The sequence below is a fragment of the Coptis chinensis genome, chromosome 8 (assembly GCF_015680905.1).
Source record: "Coptis chinensis isolate HL-2020 chromosome 8, ASM1568090v1, whole genome shotgun sequence".
NCBI lineage: Eukaryota > Viridiplantae > Streptophyta > Magnoliopsida > Ranunculales > Ranunculaceae > Coptis > Coptis chinensis.
Genome location: NC_141463.1, coordinates 62,862,272 through 62,881,916, shown reverse-complemented (window position 1 = coordinate 62,881,916; position 19,645 = coordinate 62,862,272). Strand labels below are relative to the sequence as shown.

The following is a 19,645-nucleotide window of genomic DNA, read 5'->3' as shown; positions in this document are numbered from 1 at the left end:
CTTCAGCCAACATTTTTAAAATATATATATATTGTAGGGGAGGTTACAACCCGTGTTAGTTTTTTTTTTTTTTTTGGAAGTGGGGTCTTTTAGGGTAAGAGCAATAGGAGGTTGCAACAAGTTACCTTTGATGTAGGTGGGGGGTGCTCAACACAAATTACAATTTTTTTTGTCAATGGCAAATTTGTAAAAAAAAAAAAAAATTGGTCCGCCCAACAAAAAATGGGTTGTGCCCATAGCGAGTATCTAAATAAATTAAGAGGTAAATAACACTAAAATTCAATATTCTAACTAAATCAAAGGGATTTGATTATTTGAAAAGAAAACTAACCTGATTGATTCAATTATTCTCTCTAAAATTAATATTTTCAATTTTATTTTTTACAATAAATCTTTATAAGGAAACAATATAACATAATAGAAGGAATGAAATATATACATACATATATGTAGACGGGCTAGGGTTTTTCGGTTATTTGATATTCTAACCCGAGTCCAACCCGAAACTGAGTCGGGTTTTAATTTTACAAGACCAAGTCCGTACCACGGATCTGAAATGTTGGTCCAGGACCAACAAAAGTCGGGTTTTAGCCCATCGGGCTTGGGCTAACCCAACCCAAGTTCCACCCCTAGCCTTTGAGGGGTGATAATGGCCCAAATTTTCGGTGTACCCGTTTAACCCTAAAAAAGCCGACGTTAGCACCTAAGCATTCCTGATTCCTGAAGCTGATTTGGTTGCATATTCGTTTTGTCATCGTTTCACTAAAAATGGGAGATCGCTAAGTTTATGTGTTTCCTCCTAATTTTGTCGTTTCAAAGTTTCAAAGACTTTGATTTGTTAATAAAAAAGTAATGGATATAACATGGTCGAACAGTAGAAGAATAGAAGCAAGTGTCCTTCATCTCCAACGCCGATAGCGGACAAATTGACAGACTTCCCCAAGCCAGTTGGTTGAGAATTGCCCAAATGTAGATAAAATGTGTTCAAATCCAGGACATAACACTGGTCCTGGTGGGTGCAGAAACCGTGTACATAAACATTGTTACAACAGGTGCCTATACAAGGCTTACCAAAAACACTAATATCTGTCCACATTACAACAGGAGAATAATCAAGAACATCAACATAGAAAGAATGCGGGATATTATTATTATTAGTGTACCATGAATTTATACCAGATGACCAGCACCCTTGAAAATTTTGAAGGACGAGCCAATATGCTCGTCCATTCAATAAGTTAGGAGACCACTGAAGAGTTGTCTGAGAGCGGAACGGCACGATCACATCAGATAACTACTTTACACAACATATACAGTAAATAAAAGATACTGTTGCCTTTGACGGTAACACTTGAAACAAGAAATTAATGCTCAGGCGTGACACATGCGTTCAGGCTTGACACGTGCTTTCAGAATTCCCGGAAGAGGTGGTGAAGAAGGAGCCCTACCTGCAGCATTCGATGTCAAGGGACGTGAGACGTGGGATTGATGCATGTCAAGCATGCTGGGAGTCTCACTTCCATTTGCAGTAGAATTACGGGTACCATCATCACTCTGCGGTCTTTCACAAAATCTCATGGCCTTGAGGACATAATTATCGTCGTGTAATTCAAAAGGAGCACTGTCACCGAATCGGAACATAAAATCAAAGTAAGCAATAGATAAATGTGCATCTATAAAAATCAAAGGATGAATTCTTTCTGTTACCTATTAAAATCAAAATGCACCAGCTGCATGTCTTCTGATATTTCCACCTCCACAGTTGCATGCGGACGTGTCTGCAGTTCAAGTAAGCCAAAAAGGATCAGAAATCAGAAACCATAACTGTAAAACTTTATTTGATGACAAAAAATGATAGCTCTCTCTCTCTCTCTTTTGATCTAAATATAATTACAAGTTTCAAGAGTACAAAACTGCAATGAACTGGAACACAATTTTGATATACAAATAAATTTCTTTTTATAAACAAAAAATAAAAATAAAAAATAGTATGTATAACAATAGACTATAAAACTATGTAACATTGGCACTTCGTATTCTTAAAAACTTCTGTGTTGGGAACACAGACACACAGACACGTTGTGCATACGATTTTTAACTAGGATTACTTCTATACCCTATTAGCCTAAGAAAATAATCAATCAACCTAGTTACAACTCCATGATATGCCACTTTCATAGTTATTTACAAGTAAGGAGCCGCTTTTTAAGGTCCTGAGCCCAAGAATTAGTCGTGTACCTGAAGAATAGGAATTTTTTTTATTATCGGTGTCGCCGTGTCCTACTTATATGGCCACTGCGTCAAACACCAACACACATATCCACATCAATGTGACTTAGCTATAAAGTACTTCAGCTTTTTTGTCCATAATTTAAGAGTTCACTTCCGTAACACTTCAAAGCAATGTTACTATCAAGATCTTTCGATTTAGCGGTGGAGAGGGGTTCAAGTCAAAGACGGGACAACCTCAAGGAAAAAAGAATTAAGAATGCATGCAGCTTAAGAAGGCATTTAACATGGATTGGCTTTCTTGCAACGGAAAAAGCGGAAGCAAATGCACTGAGTTGTATGAGTAGAATTAGGCGTGTCATGATGGTAAAAGAAGGGTTCAAGTTGGAGACACACCAACCTCAGAGAAAAGGCCAGGTTGGTCAGTTAAATACAAATCTAACGAAAACGTCGAGTAAGGTTTGGCCTTAATGCAACAGGAAAAGCTCTAGCCACTTATTATCAACAAATACTAACAATCCAAGTAAGAATGCAAAACAAGCAAAGACTGAAGCTTATGGATTGTAAGTTTGTAACATTCTAGTGTTCGAAGGAATACTAAATTTTCAATCATGAACATCATATATTCAAATTTTAGGCATGAGCATTTGAATGTTCCTGCCAGAGCACAACAAAGAAGAAATTAAACCAGCTTTGATCGGTACTAATAAATAACTTGATTTCTCCACGCCTCCTACTCCACTTAGTGATTGAAAGACCATCCAACAGTGATCATCCATGTCATAGGATCCTCCTGCGTCACTATGACTAGGATATTGAGGTCTATCTATTGCGTGTAAGTAATGGAATATTTAGAGGCCCTATTGCACAATTAGAGATTTTGAGGTTTCTCTAGCATGTGGGAAATGGAGTGTATAACTTTTTCTTTTTTCCTGTTTCTTGTTTCTCTAGGATATTCATAAACAGGAAAAAAAAAAGGATACCTTATCTTGCTTTGTCTTGCATTTGTGAATATGCTCTGATAACTTACTGGATCAAATTTTCGCAGATATTTGTATTATGGTCTGTAAGAATATTCACTAGGAAGATCCCAGCACTAAAATTGTGCATGTCACATCCCCAATTTATTAATGCTCAACTCTGTTAGAATTTTTACTGTATCATGCTTAATATGGTACAGAAAAGGAAGTGAAGCACTGGACGAGTCATACCTGAACCAGAATAAATGGCAAAGCAACACCTCCTGTTGGCGCATTCCCCGAGCCATATAATTGCTCATTTCGTTCTATTAGATTCTCAAGACCTACGTACTTTGAACAAAAAGGTGAGGATAAGTCAATGATGCAGTAAACTTAAATATTATCAGGAATAGAAGATCATCGTCAATCCAAAATAGTCAAGCCAAACACAATACAAAATAACTAAGAGACTAGATCACACCTGGTCCCAGGACCGGGTGAAGTAGAAAATCCAAATTCTTCTACTGAACACCACAAACATAATGGCATGTGTTGTCGCATTCTTGGCATAAGCACCTATCACATCCCATGGGCATATGTATGTGGTGTTCAATAAAAGGGCCAGAAACATAATTAAGTCTGGAATTCGAAGTAGCTTTATGAAAGAAATTAACAACAAAAACAAAAGAAAACTCAACCACATGAGATAGAACTCGTGAGAAATCTTACTTGCTCCTCTAGTTCTTGTAAATAAGCAGCTTTCTTGTCAATCCTGTTCCTACGACTAACATGCTCAGCCTGCACAAATCAAGGTCGAAGAAGCTCAGTATGAAAGCTATGAAAATAACCATCGGGAAAACATAATGTTTTAACCATCAGGAAAACATAATGTTTTAGAAAAACACAGTTCAGTAGAACCTTTAGATCTTCAATATCATTCAGGTTGGTGTGAGGAAGCCCTCTCCATTGTATCTCCTTCTTCTCTTTGGATATAATATCCATTGCCATGAGAACATTCAGGGCATCATATACCCTCCGGCGAATATTTTTCTGATCGTCCCCTGGCTGAATATTTTTCTGATCGTCCCCTGGCTGTCGTCAACAGATAAACTTGTCAACCAGAGTTCTGTTAAACCACTCTTATAATGAGATAATATGTATACAAACTATACACCCTCTAACCTGATCAGAAGGTGAAAGATTATCGGTAGGATCAGAATACTCAGCCACAAGTTCATCAGCAACCTGATAAGGGCAAACACTAGTTACTAGTAGGTCAACATTAAGCTTCTAAATATGGGTAAGAGATATTGGTCCCACTGAGGTAAAAGGTAGATCATCATGCATATACCATATTGTAGATGATAAAATATTAAGAGAAAGACTCAAGAACTTTAAAAGGTAAATGGAATATGGATGCGCTCTACAAAAAGCACACTCCTTTGCAACATATGTTAATTAATGACCCATTGAGGTTATACAATTTCACTAAGGAAAGCCAGAAAAGTCAATGTATCAGTTCTATTTTCATCGTCTCTAGATCAGTTCTAAAAATTAACTGATTGTACATCTTAACCTACTCTTAAAGTATTAAAGCTTGTACCAACTAAATCCACATCATCTTTGGAAGACAAAATTTTGCTGCAACAAAGACCCAAATAAACACTACCTTCAAAGTCTCTCTACGTCCATAAACCATTATTGTTTCGCGTAAAAGCTGAAGTACAAGGGGTGAACTTACAACCGTCAAGGCTGCACCAAATATTCACCATTTCGTCTTGAGATTCCAAACTCTATTTCAAATCCCAAGGGATAAATTGTTTATTTCAGTGAGCTGGGCTGTGTGAAAATATTCACTTACCAATAAAGGTGAAACAAAATAAGCTCATCATTTCATTTTCAGCAAAGGACCATGCAATCAACTATGCCCTTATGCATTTGAAATCAAACTCATCTGGTATAATCACTATTCCAAAAAATAAATAAATAAACAAAAATTCACTCTTAACAATCAGATCACATAAACCTCCTTGTTGCAACCAACATACGTCAACCCAATTAGAAGGCCGACAGCTTAGTTAGTCAGAGAAAGCTTATTTGGGATAAACTGGTATGACAGAGCTCCTGCTTTTGATGAATTTTTTTAAGTAACATGGTAGTGAAAGACCAAAAGAAATTTACAAAAGAAAAGATGGGTTGCAACAGAGACTCTATTCTCTTCCACTTGAATTTGACAAAAGAATATGCCAACAGGTTTGGCTTATTATTTAACCTGAAGCATATCCCAAATACCCAGTCAACCTGATTTGCATGGTATGTTGTGAAGTATTTACTCTTACCGCCCATGGAAAAATGATTTCTTAACCCAGTAACATCTCTGCCATCTGCTCTTGCTGTTCATAACTTTCCATGATGTCACTTTCGAGGATTGCTTAAAAATTAGGTTCTTTTAAATGTGGGAGCCATTTTTCCTCCTATGTCGCTTACCAGGTAAGAGTTTCACACGTACTAGAGATGCTCTAAATAACTATACTTATCACTAACATTCACAACTTTGTTGACCAATATTGCAGGATGCTTTTACAGTTTCACCAATACATACCCAAAATAGTATGCTCCAAAAATTTAGAGATATAACTTCCTGTTGATCATCACAGATACCAACAGTACCAAGAGGAGGACTTTAAGAGGTATGTAAACTAGTAAGCATCCCTCACTAACCACTCTTGATCTCTCGAACCTGGCATAAAACCCCAACACCGAAAAGCCACTTTTTCTTCTCTATCAACACAATATAATCTCAAATGGCTCACTCACAGTGACGGGATGACCATTTTGTCTTCATAGGTGTCATGAAATGAGTATTCAGCTCAAATAGTTATTAGATACAAGAGAAGGAAATACCCTTCATTCTTGTCACAAACACACCACTGTGAGTCCCCTCATAGAGGTCCAAGGTGTATACTACACATTGAGAAACTATGAGAAGAAAACTTATCTAACTTGACACAACAATTAACCTAAACCAAGTTGTATAATAGTTCAGAAGTACCAAACCAAGAAGGGTGGATAAAAGAGGAATAACACTGTCCTCATCATAAAGACGAAAAGGGAACACATAATTCAACTTTGAAGAGGAGACCCAAACATAGATTTGTCTTGAACCTCTAACAAGGTAGTACTAATTTGACCAAATACTATATAGTGAAAGGACAAAAGAAGCATGAATCCACTTCTCATTACCAATTGCTACCAAGGAACATCTAAAGCGACTAAAGTCATAACTACAGTTCAATAATTCCCTAATCGTATTGAGGACTCAAAGAAACTTTGTTATACATATATCTCTTGGATATGAGAGAAAAACTTGAAAATCCTCAATATAAATGAAACAACCTATGAACTCTGGTTAGTCTGTAATGCAAATTTAACAAACACTTCCATATATAAACCATGATCTCTCTATTTCTAACTCAACGATGAACCAGCTACTTTCACCTGCCAAGTTCTAGATCATAAGCTTACCAACTACCTAACAACCTACGAACGCTGGTTAGGCAAAAATGCAAATTTGACAAACACTTCCAGGTATAAACCATGATCTCTGTATTTCTAACTCAATGATGAACCAGCTACTTTCGCCTGCCAAGTTCTAGATCAGACACTTACCAACGAACTTCACTATAAGTACATTGTACATTTATTGAACATCAATGATTTGAAAAGCATTGCCTCAAGGAAACAACAACAGAAGGCATTTCAGAAAAGCCTCTGTGAACCACGCTCAGTCATATCTGACGTTAGTAAAAAGCTCTAATGAGCATTGAATATTGAAATTAGTGGTCGTAGACGCTATAGGAAGTCTGTACAAAAAAAAAGTCGCATATATATCTTAATGTTTTTCTTATATGGTATAATCTATTCTGCACAAATCATATAATTCAGTATTCACTGAGAAGTTTTCTTTTTCCTGTTTAAAACAAGGGACGTCCACATAAGTAGTCCTACCTGTTATATCGTTATTTAACGTAATAAATAAATTATACATCAAATACTGGGACAAAACTAATGTAGTTTGGAGTTTTTTCTTTCCACTATCAACTCAGGAAAGTAACTAGGTGATAAATTTCAGAATACTCCAGTAGAATTTTCATAATTTAATAAAATCAATTAGAAAAAGGGTAACATTACCTAATGTGCTAAATTGTTAAAGGACTCCAGGAGTGTCAGTACATGTTTAGCGTAACAAAACTATAAACCTAAGAATAGGTTGTCAACATAGAGGTTTTACACATTATATGTTGAATAAAATTTCAAAAGAGATGGGTCCTTCTAATTTACAACTCATATAGTTATATGAACATCACATCACTATATTGTATATATTTCACAACATTTAGAGCTATATACTTGTAAACCGAATTTAAATGGCCATCCACATAACAGATCTGGTCGGCTTTGGAATGAACAAAATAACTTCAAAGAGTAACTTTACCTCATTGTACGTGGTTATTCCCTTGCTTTCCACTTTCTCACAGACTAGAAACAACAAATATATGTCAGAGAAAAAAGAAGAGTAAAAGAACAACAACCAAGGACGCCTGGAAAGGAATCTTAAAAGAGAAAGGGGAAGTCACCTTTCATGCTGAATTGACGAAGTCCCCTACTCTTATCACCTCCTACAACACGCTGACCTCTCTTCTTCTTCCTTCCACTATTCAAAAATTAATACGGATAAGACCTCATATATCAAATATTCTAAAACAGCCTTACAATATCACACAATTAACCAATCTAGATAACGAAATGTGCGTCTTCTAGAAGCATAGGAAGCAAAATTAACAAAAGGGTAATCAACACTTAATAACTTCAACTAGTACTAATCTTCAGTGCAGTAAAAAAAACAATACTTGAATCAAATTCAACAAATTCCCGCCAATAAAGTATAATTAAACAAAATGGGCACTCACAAAAACCAATGAAAACTAATAAATTTCATCAAACAAACAAGATAAAAGAAAATAAAAACTCACACAACATTGTCTGGAGATCCAACAACATCATCACCACCATGTATATGAAGATGACCCAACCTCAAATCCTCACTTGCTAAAGCCATCTCACTTCGACTCGAAGGAGACATACCATTTAACAAACTAGTTGTGCTTCAAAACAACTACTTATCATACTTGCTTTTAATGACTCCAAACAAAAAAATAAAAATAAAAATAAAAATAAAACTTGAAACAAATTCAATGAAAGGAAAACGGATTATTGGGTTTTGGTTAATGCCCAAGGTGAATTTTGAGGTTGTTTGTGTTTTTGTGTTTTTTGGTTTTTTGTTTTTGTGTAGAGGGGAAATTGGGAGGGAAAAAGAGACCACAGCTGAAAAAACACACAAGAAGAAAAAAAGAAAAAAAGAAAAAAGAGTTTTGTTTTAACGAGGGAAAATAACTAACTAACTGTTTCGGTTTCGGTGTAGTTTGGATGGGTAAGTGGGTCGGGTTTTGGATTTGGGCTTTTCCTTTTGGGCCATGAGGACGGAGTAAACTCTTGGTTAGGTTTGGAAAGTGAGAAATACCATCTCGATCCCTCTCTTCTTTGCTCACGCGCCCACTGGCATGTCTGCATAACATTTATTCTAGTTTAGATACAATTGATTTTGCATGTCAATGTAAACAAACTAGTATACTATGATAACTCGTACACATGTCTCTAAATGTAAACAAACTCGTAATAACGATAATTCTACCTTTCAGTGACATCTATTACTTGTTATATTTGGGATAACACATTATTCAATATGTACATTATTAATAGGTTAATAAATTATACTTGGGATACTTTTTTTTTTCTTCTCAGCTAACAACTCAAGATTTGAAATGGTAGGACAGGTACTGTTGTTGTAAATTTGTAAAAGTCGCATCCATTTTCTAGTATTGTTGTAAATTTGTTGTCTTTTTTATTTTTTATTTTATTTTTTTAGTATTGTTTTTTAAAATATATTGTTATGTATACGTATGTATTTATTAATGGTCTATTTAAGATTACTGACGCTGAAACTGAAAATATTCATCTTATGAATGATACACAAGTTGTGCCTTTAGATTCACGTTTTATTTTACACGATGGTGATCGTGCACTGCGCAATTACACAGCCCTTTCTACTGTTCAACACCCCAATGTAATTGGATTGAGGGCAATGAGGCTAGTGAGTGGGATTGGCATAATGACATTATGCCCATAGATGGATATAAGGGGGTGCGTGTGGGGGCTGTCGCACCCCATGAGATTAGAAAAGCTCCACTACTACATTACTAATTGCCTAGAAAAATCTTCAAACTATAAGGACTCACACCCCCAATTTTTTTAGCAAACTTCTACTACCGCACCCCCCAAAATTTTTACAACGTACTATAGTAAGAATATTATCAACAAAAAAAATTAATAAAAAACATTCCAATAAGCCAACTTTTTTTTACTTTCCTTTTTGCCCTTACAAAATTATTATTTATCATTTATTTTAAGTTCATAACCATTAAAGAGGGACAAATGTGTCTTTCAATATTTGATGGGTTGATGAGACTAAAACAAATATCCAAAGACCCAAAGTCCAACCGGTCAGTTTGTATAATTTTAATCACCCATAACAAACTCGTATGCTCTCTTTCCTTTCTTTCACTCTCAATTCTTAAACAAATGGTCAGACCTCAATCCAAAAAACAAAAAACACAAATTCAGAAATGACTTGCGATGCAACACAGCTTGTTGCACGCTTGTCCTAATTATTTGTAAAACTCATTATTATTATCACTAAAATTTATACTTAAAAAAAAACAATATAATTTTTTATTTTCAATGTTAATCCTTTATTTTCAATGTTAATCTTTTAGAAGTCTATATAACATTATATATATTAATGTTATAATGTTAAGTCTATATAATGTTATATAGACTTATAACATTATAGGAAGTTAATAATTTGTTGAATTGTTGTAGACTTGTGAACTAAATTATGTATATATATATAGACATAGTAGTATCAATTAATGGCTTAAGTGCTTAAGTAGTTAACTTCATCAGTCCATAATAAATTCTTAGTAGTCAACGCACTCTAGTTTTGTGGATTAAAATAAATGCATAATTTTGTTTATATTTATTGTTTAGACCTTATAACAAAATTTTGAGGTTGTTTGTGTTTTTGTGTTTCTTGGTTTTTTGTTTTGTGTAGGGGAAATTGGGAGGAAAAAGAGATCACAGCTGAAAAAACACAAAAGAAGAAGAAAAAAAAAGTTTTAACGTGGGAAAATAACTAACTAACTAACTGTTTCGGTTTCGGTGTAGTTTGGATGGGTAAGTGGGTCGGGTTTTGGATTTGGGCTTTTCCTTTTGGGTTAGGTTTGGAAAGTGGGAGAAATACCATCTCGATCTCCCTCTCTTCCGCGTCCCACTGCATGTCTGCCATTGCATTTATTCTAGTTTAGATACAATTGATTTTGCATGTCGATGTAAACAAACTAGTATACTGTGATAACTCATACACATGTCTCTAAATGTAAACAAACTAATAATAATGATAATTCTACCTTTCAGTGACATCTATTACTTGTTATACTTGGGATAACACATTATTCAACATATACATTATTAATAGGTTAATAGTTAATACAAGGAAACTTGCTCAATACCAAAATGCTAAAAACATATAGAGCTTTCTGTAAAACGCGAGCTCCATAATACATAGGTGAGGATTAAAGATAGCAAATCTCCTATATATAAACACAAGAGAAACAACATAAAACTGCATGAAAAAATGGACACGGTGAATTATATTTCCAGAGAAAAATTCACAAGGCATCCGAAGATACTTCTTATTATGTGTCATGGTAGCGCAATTGCAATGGTAAAAAACATAAATTGTGGACAAACCTCAACAAATGCAAGTCTAACCATGGCCCAAAATATCGCCGAGATATCTTTGTTGAGGTTTGTCCACAATTTATGTTTTTTACCATTGCAATTGCGCTATCTCGCCGATATATCTCGGTAAATTGGTACACCGATATCGATATTTTCGACATATATCCACCGAATATTGAACCCTTTTTTCCGAGATATATCGGAATTTCCGATATGAAACTTTATATCGCAGATATAATCGATAATTCCGATATAATCAATATATATCGGTTGACTTTTTGACCATTTTTAAATATAAATCCGATATTTCCAATATATTTCCGATATTTTTGATATTATATGTCCGATATTTTAAATAGTTTGGACTGGTCACTAAAAAAACCGATATATCCGATATATCTCGGTTTTTTGGTACACCGATATATTAACCGATATCAATATTTTGGGCCTTGAGTCTAACACCTTGATCTTATAAAATATACAGATACAACTGATGCTAAATTTCCTAATAAATAAAACTAACTGTTGGAATATTTGTTACTATATTTAGTATTAGTAAGTATCTTGTGTATTTAGGAAGAGTATTATCTTCTCCTAGATATGTGGATTTATGAGATCTTCTGTATTCTTGTATATATACCTAATGTAAAGATCAATAAAGTAATCAGAAACATTAAGTAAAACATATTTGATATGGTATCAGAGCCAACTCCGATTACCTTTCTATTACCCCATTACTATAGGAATCATAACTTTTTTTGGTGTTTTGTTTTTTTTCTTTTCTGGTCATTGTTTGTCTATTGATCTACCAATAATGACAGACTTACCTACCAATAATGATTCCATTTTTGTGCATTGCAATAACGATTCCGCTGTCATGTCTTCTAACTCGAAGAGTCACTTAGTCACTGCTGCCGGATTTGTTGCCAAGTCAGGTATATCTAACTCTGCTCTTATTGCTTTTACTGGAAATAGTAATTGGATAATTGACACGGGTGCTACTGATCATATGACTTGCGATCGCTATAAATTTAACCATTTCTCCTCTAGTTGTTCCAAATCAGTCATTACTAATGCTAATGGAGTGTCATCTCCAGTTGTTGGTGTTGGCATTATACCTCTGTCCCCGCCTTTATCTATCCATGATGTTTTATTTGTTCCATCAATAAACTGTAACCTTCTCTCTGTCAGCCAATTAACCAAATCTCATAATTGTGTTGCTTTGTTCTTTTATACTCACTGTATTTTTCAGAACACCCTTACCAAAAAGAGGATTGGCAGTGGTAAACAAAGTGGAGGATTGTACTATCTGGAGGGTGGTTTTCAACGGACCAATCAAGGAGTCCAAGCTCATGTTATGAGTGACACTAAGGTTAATAAAAATAAATGCGAGATTTGGCTTTCGCATAGACAACTAGGACATCCCTCATTTGGTTATCTTAGGAGATTATTTCCATCTTTATTTTATGGTTCTAGTCTTTCTGATTTTGCTTGTAAAACCTGTGTAATGGCGAAAAGCCATCGTACTGTTTTCTCTTCGAGTGATAATAGAGCTGATGCTCCCTTTTCTTTTTAGTTCATTAAGATGTTTGGGGTCCTGCCCCACGTCCTACACATAACGGGATGAAATGGTTTATTACTTTTGTCGATGACTGCACTAGGATGACCTGGGTATATTTTTTGAAAAATAAAAGTGATGTCTGCACAGTTTTTCCCCTTTTCCATCAGATGGTGCTCACACAGTTTGGAATCTCTATAAAGGTTGTTCGCTCTGATAATGGGGGTGAGTATTTCAAAAAGTAATTGACGGCTTTATGCATTCAGCTGGTATTCTACATCAAACCTCTTGCTCTTATTCCCCTTAGCAAAATGGGGTTGCAGAACGAAAAAACAGACATCTTTTAGAGGTCACTCGATCTTTATTAATTGGTTGTCATGTCCCATCTCACTTATGGGGCGAAACTCTGACCTCTGCGGTTTACTTGATGAATCGTACGCCTTCTAGTGTTGTCCAATTTCGAAGACCCTTAGATGTGCTTTCTGATCACTATACGCTTCCGCCTATTGTTCATTTAGCACCCTATATCTTTGGGTGTGTGGTGTATGTTCACTTACATACACAACAACACACCAAACTTGATCCACGTGCGTTGAAGTGTGTCTTTGTTGGGTACGGCTCAACTCAGAAGGGTTATAAGTGTTATCATCCTTCTTCTAAAAAAAAATTTGTCTCAATGGATGTCATTTTCCATGAACACGACCTTTTATCTGAGAGATCACTGATTCTTCACTTCAGGGGGAGAATAGAAATGAAATACAGAATCATGATGATATAATGGTCTTTGATTTATTGATACCACAATCACCTAGTGATAAAAACTCAATAGAAGAAGTAGATGGAACCTCCACTGAGTGCTCAAGTGAAGGATGTGAAGATCAAGTCCATGATAGTACATTATCTCCTACAACGGATCCACTAATCCAATCTTCTCCAGAAGACCCATTAGAGATATCTTCTGACTCTATTATTGTTGATTCCAATACTCATAATGTTGGTAATTCTAATATTCATGATGCTAATCTACCTAGTCTTAATTCTGAACCAGTTCAATATCATCTTCCACCTCGATCTAAGCATGGCCAACCACCAATTCAATATGAACCTGATCCTAAAGCTAAAGTAAAATATCCCATAAGAAACCATGTGTCATCTCACAAGTTATCCAAGTCATATGCATCTTATGTATTCCAGTTATCATCTGTCTCTATTCCTAGTAAAATGCAGGATGCTTTAGTAGATTCTAGATGGACCAAAGCTATGGCAGAAGAAATGGCAGCATTGAAAAAGAATGCCACTTGGGAACTTGTAATATTACCAAAGGGAAAGAAGCCAGTGGGGTGCAGATGGGTATTTACAGTCAAGCTCAAAGTAGATGGGACTATTGAGAGATCTTTCGGCAGTAACATGCTTCAACACAACAAGAGCAATGGTAAAGAACGCACTAAGAAACAAAGGAATTTGATGTTGGGGGAGATGAAACTGAACCAAATAATGGTTGCCTACGTACCCAAGATCTATTCTCTAGGGATCAAGTTTCAACGTAGTTCCTTATAAAAAATAATGTGGTATTTATATAGGTAGAGTAGAGAGTCCTTGTAGCTCAAGTAATCTTGTAGCTTGAGTAATTGTGATAGACTATAACTCTCATCTGATAATTATCTCTTTGATAAGAAATGAATCTAGACATAAATCAATGTACATTAGTGGCAAGCCATGTGGCTAAGGTTCAGCCTTAGACATATGAGTTAATGGGCCTGTACATTGATATATGGTATTGCAAATTGGGATTTAGCCCTGTCGATTAAATGAATAAAATAGAGACCCCTACTAATGGACGTTTGCCACGTAGGTGGGGGTCAAAACACCACCCCCTCTTTGGCATGCGAACAAAGTGCACATGGCAAAGAAGAGAAGAAAAATCAAGGAAAATTTGGAATAAGAAAAGAGTAAGCGGAATGTATAACAAAGTGTTGTGTGAACGTAAACGATAGAAAAATGGACAATCGGAAAAAATTCGTGAATTATCGGAAACGAAATAATGTCAAATTAACGTATACGGGACGCATTGTAGTTAAAAAATGGCTGAAAAATGCACAGAAAGAAATTGATTGCCGAAAACTGTACCGAACGCATTACGTGACAATATATAAAAGTTGATTTCGACGACGCGTGCCACCGGAATAGCGATACTATGATTAGACCGATGAAATTATACGTAGGGGCAATATAGTAATAATAGTATTAAAGGAAGTTAAACATTAATCGGACTCAAAGTGTTCGGATGAGATAAGAATGTGGAGTAGATAAGAATTGAGAGTAGAGATGAAGTTGGAGTTGGAGTTGGAGAAGAATCCCACCAGCAATGGAAAACCCGCTTGGAAACCTTATATAAGTGCTGGTACAGCTCCCACATATCCCAATCTAGAAAAAACAGTGACGTTTATCAAACAGAACGTGGTCAAAGCTCCCCTGAGGCAAGTATTCGTAAACAAGTATCGTCACTCCGTTGTCGAAACACAAACCCGACAACCTGACGAGAGTTCTGCGTGGAAGTTCAGCAACCAACACGACCTTACTTCAGTAGATACGACAACTAGGGTTATCAGTGTGGAGCGATGCACGTCATTTCCCTAAAGTCATAGAAAGCTATAGCACAACAACGTGTTCTTGATGCAAAACAAAAACAAGAGAGTCGGCATTGTCAGCTCTGTCGTCAGCAGTACCACCAACACTGCTGCTTAATAACTCTGTGATCCATCGTCTCGTTGACTAACAGGTACGTCTCTCTCCATTAATCATTGTTTTATATATAGACTTGCGTTGGTGTGGATAAAGCTAGAAAACTGCATGTGGAGGACACGAAACTCTGTGGAGAAAACGCTGTAGAAGATGGCGCCCGAAATCAACAAACATGATGTCTATCCGCTCTGTGAATTCTTATTGTCAGAAAAATCTTTACTCCGAATATCTTTGTCTCTTGCTGCTTTCGCCGATAGGTTATCCTCGATACGGATGTGTTGTTCAGCCCTAATATACAGATCGTACCGAGTTTTAGGGACATATTTAATTAGATAGTGGTAAAGATCCCTTACAATGAAATTCAAACTTCTGTCTCTTTCATAATATAATGTTTCTTTAAAGGCGAAAAGAAGCATCCCATCAGAAACTTCTGGAACATCTACTGCTGCCTTTCGGAACCTAGTAACAAAAGTATGTAATTTTTCGTCACGTTGTTGCTTGATGTTCAGAAGTGAGTCGACATCCTTTGGCGTCTTGCAATTGTGGCGGAAACGATTAACAAACTGATTTTCTAGTTCATTGTATTGGTGAATTGATCTTGAAGGCAACTCACTAAACCAGCGTAATGCTTCTCCCTTTAGAGTTGATGGAAAGAGCTTACACATGAGCGGATCATCTCCACCCCATAACACCAACTTATTTTTTAACGATAGAACATGCAAGCCAGGATCTCCTTCCGACTCATCATAAAGTTCAAAATCGGGTTGTTTGAAGTCGGGATGGTGGTAAGCTTCTTCAATGTCGGCTTAAAACTTATCAAGCACGCCATCATTGATCAAGTTTTTCATTCTTACATCCCTTGACTCTCTATCGTTAAGTTCTTTTGCAATCAACTCTTTCAACCGTTTGTTCGTTAGAGTTAAAGTATTGGCTCGAACAACTAGACACCCCCGGTCGTGCCCATGTGGAGAAGGATACCTTCCATTATCTCTTATTGGAGTTAGAGATCTTTGGCGGTACGCACGATCAGCTCCGATCGGTGATTGTCTTTCTCTATCCATGTAACCAGCCTGTCTAGGCCGGTAGTCACCCTTGGCGGGTGGTCGGTATAATTATACCACTTCTCCATGTTTTGTTGCTCTTGTCTGGGATGCCCGCCTTCCCAGTCATGTCGGACATATCTCGGATAAGCGGTTTTCCTAAAAATGCTTTTTTCGTGAGGTAAATCTTCCTTTTGAGATCGGACATGTCTAGGGTAGTAGTTATCCCTGCCAATTCGATTCTCCCCATAAGTACGGGTAATAGGGTCGTTACTCTTAGAGCGTGCACTGGTTGATTGTGCTTGAGAAATAACACGTTGCTGAGGACGATGAAGTGGATCTTCAAGACGATCCCATACACTGGAATGGCCTGCGTCCCTTCGTGGTTGCCTTGATGTTGTAGAATTTGCAGCATCGTCCACCGGCCTATGCCTCTTTGCCAGCTTCCTTCTCAAGTTTCTATTTAAATTTTTGACTCGACGTAACTCACGTTCAACCGTATTAGGGTGAATTGGCTGTTACTATCACCTTTTCTGTTAGTTGGTGTGAGAGTAATGTCCACGTCCATATCCATGTCAACTGAAGGATCGACATGGACAGACGGCGGACTGCATGGAGGATTACTGACTTGTCGGTTTTCTTGTTGCCAGATTGTTAGGGGTGGTGGCGGCGCTTGAACTGGCTTTTGCGGTGGCAGTGGCGGTGGCGTTGCTACAGTTGGATGTTGAGAATTGATCCTACCACTAGGAGCAACTCGATTGTTCAACGGTTCTTGCATTGGCCGATTTGAATTTCGAGGATTGCGATTCCTATTAGCAGGAGGAATATGTTGACTATTTGGTCTGCTTCTTGTGCTTACCATCTTGATTGTTTCACGTGATAATGGATTCTAAATTCCCCACAGACGGCGTCAATTATGTTTCGGCAGTAACCTGCTTCAACATAACGAGAGCAATGGTAAAGAACGCACTAAGAAACAGAGGAATTTGATGTTGGGGGAGATGAAACTGAACCAAATAATGGCTGCCTACATACCTAAGATCTATTCTCTAGGGATCAAGTTTCAACGTATTCTTTATGAAAAATAATGTGGTATTTATATAGGTAGAGTAGAGAGTCCTTATAGCTCAAGTAATCTTGTAGCTTGAGTAATTGTGATAGACTATAACTCTCATCTGATAATTATCTCTTTGATAATAAATGAATCTGGACATAAATCAATGTACATTAGTGGCAAGCCATGTGGCTAAGGTTCATCCTTAGACACATGAGTTAATGAGCATGTACATTGATCTATGGTATTGTAAATTGGGCTTTAGCCCTGTCGATTAAATGAATAAAATAGAGACCCCTACTAATGGATGTTTGCCACGTATGTGGGGGTCGAAACAAGAGATACAAAGCTCAGATGGTTGCGAAAGGGTATACACAATCTTATGGTGTTGATTATCAAAAAACTTTTGCACCAGTTACTAAACTCAATACTGTGAGAGTGCTTTTGTCATTAGCAGCTAACAAAGATTGGCCTCTTCTTCAGTTTGATGTAAAAAATGTTTTATTGCATGGAGATCTTACTGAAGAAGTATATATGGATCCTCCCTCAGGTATACCAGAATACTCAGATACGACAATGGTCTGTAAACTAAATAAGGCATTGTATGGGTTAAAACAGTCTCCAAGAGCTTGGTTCGGCAAGTTCACCAAGTCTATGAAGAAGTTCGGCTACAAACAAGCAACTCGGATCACACTTTGTTTTTAAAACACAGAAGAGGGAAAATTACTGCTTTGATTATCTATGTTGATGGTATGGTGGTGACTGGTGATGATCATGAGGAGATTTCTAGTTTACAACAATATCTGGCTTCTGAGTTTGAAATGAAACAGCTCGTTTAAATATTTCTTTGGGATTGAGGTAGCCCGATCAAAAAATGGTATTTTCTTATCCCAGCGGAAATATATTCTTGATTTATTATCTGAGACTGGAATGCTCGGATGTAAGCCAGTTGATACTCCCATTGAGCAGAACCACAAGCTGTTTCTGTGTTTGAATGCAACTCCTATCGATTAGGGGAGATATTAGAAGCTTGTAGGGAAACTGATCTATTTATCGCATGTCAGGCCTAATATTGCATATACCGTTAGTGTTGTGAGTCAATTCATGCATAACCCACGTAAACCTCATATAGATGCTATAGAGCGCATATTGAGATATTTGAAATCTGCTCCGAGTAAAGGCTTATTGTTCTCGAAACATGACCATCTAAAAGTAGAAGGCTACACTTATGCAGATTGGGCAGGTTCAGCCGACAACAGAAGGTCTACCTCAAGATACTTTACTTTTTGTAGGTGGAAACCTTGTGACTTGGAGGAGTAAAAACAGCCCGATGAGTGTCAAGATCAAGTCAAAAAAAATTTTGAATATAGAGGTATGGCATATGGGGTATGTGAGTTGCGGTGGTTGAGAAACTTGTTGACGGACTTGGGTGTTAAACCAAAAGTGGAAATGAATTTGTATTGTGACAATACGTCAGCGATAGAGATAGCTCATAATCCTGTTCAACACGATCGGACGAAGCATGTGGAGATTGATAGACATTTTATCAAAGAGAAACTTGAAGCTGGAATTATTACTTTTCCATTTGTAAAGTCTGAAGACCAACTAGCAGATGTCCTTACTAAAGCAGTTGCTAGCAAGGCGTTTATTGACTCTCTTGTCAAGTTGGGCATGTGCGATATCCACGCGCCAACTCGAGGGGGTGCTGAAATACTATTGAGCGCGCCACGCGCCTTGTCTAGGCATACGGAGAGCGCTGGTCACGCCTAATGATTTAGAAGTCGCCAAAGACATGAGCGTGCCACGCGCCTTGTCCAGGCACATGGAGGGCACGGGCCGCACCTGACACTAAAAAGAGAAAAACGTTTTGTTCTCTCTATTTGACTCTCTTGTCAAGTTGGACATGTGCAATATCCACGCACCAACTTGAGGAAGGGTGTTGGAATATTTGTTACTATATTTAGTATTATGAAATATCTTGTGTATTTAGTAAGAATATTATCTTCTTCTAGATATGTGGATTTAGGAGATCTTCTGTATTCTTATATATATACCTAATGTAAATATCAATAAAATAATCAGAAACATTAAGTAAAACATCTTTGAAACTAACTATATATTAAAAGGAAAGTAGGCATATGGA

The 19,645-nt window shown here is 36.7% G+C and overlaps 1 protein-coding gene across 1 annotated transcript; it reads right to left on the bottom strand.

Moving 5' to 3' along the window:
- Window positions 1-1,129: 1,129 nt before the first annotated feature.
- LOC147482337 (transcription factor-like protein DPB) lies at window positions 1,130-8,587 on the bottom strand. The gene is made up of 9 exons (XM_086580577.1): window positions 8,222-8,587; window positions 7,826-7,902; window positions 7,684-7,727; window positions 4,371-4,433; window positions 4,107-4,280; window positions 3,918-3,986; window positions 3,441-3,539; window positions 1,708-1,778; window positions 1,130-1,621 (listed from the first exon to the last, which is right to left on the bottom strand). Exons 1-9 carry the CDS (start codon window positions 8,329-8,331, stop codon window positions 1,372-1,374), a joined length of 957 nt encoding a protein of 318 aa, XP_086436703.1. The 5' UTR covers window positions 8,332-8,587; the 3' UTR covers window positions 1,130-1,371.
- Between the last annotated feature and the right edge of the window lie 11,058 nt (window positions 8,588-19,645).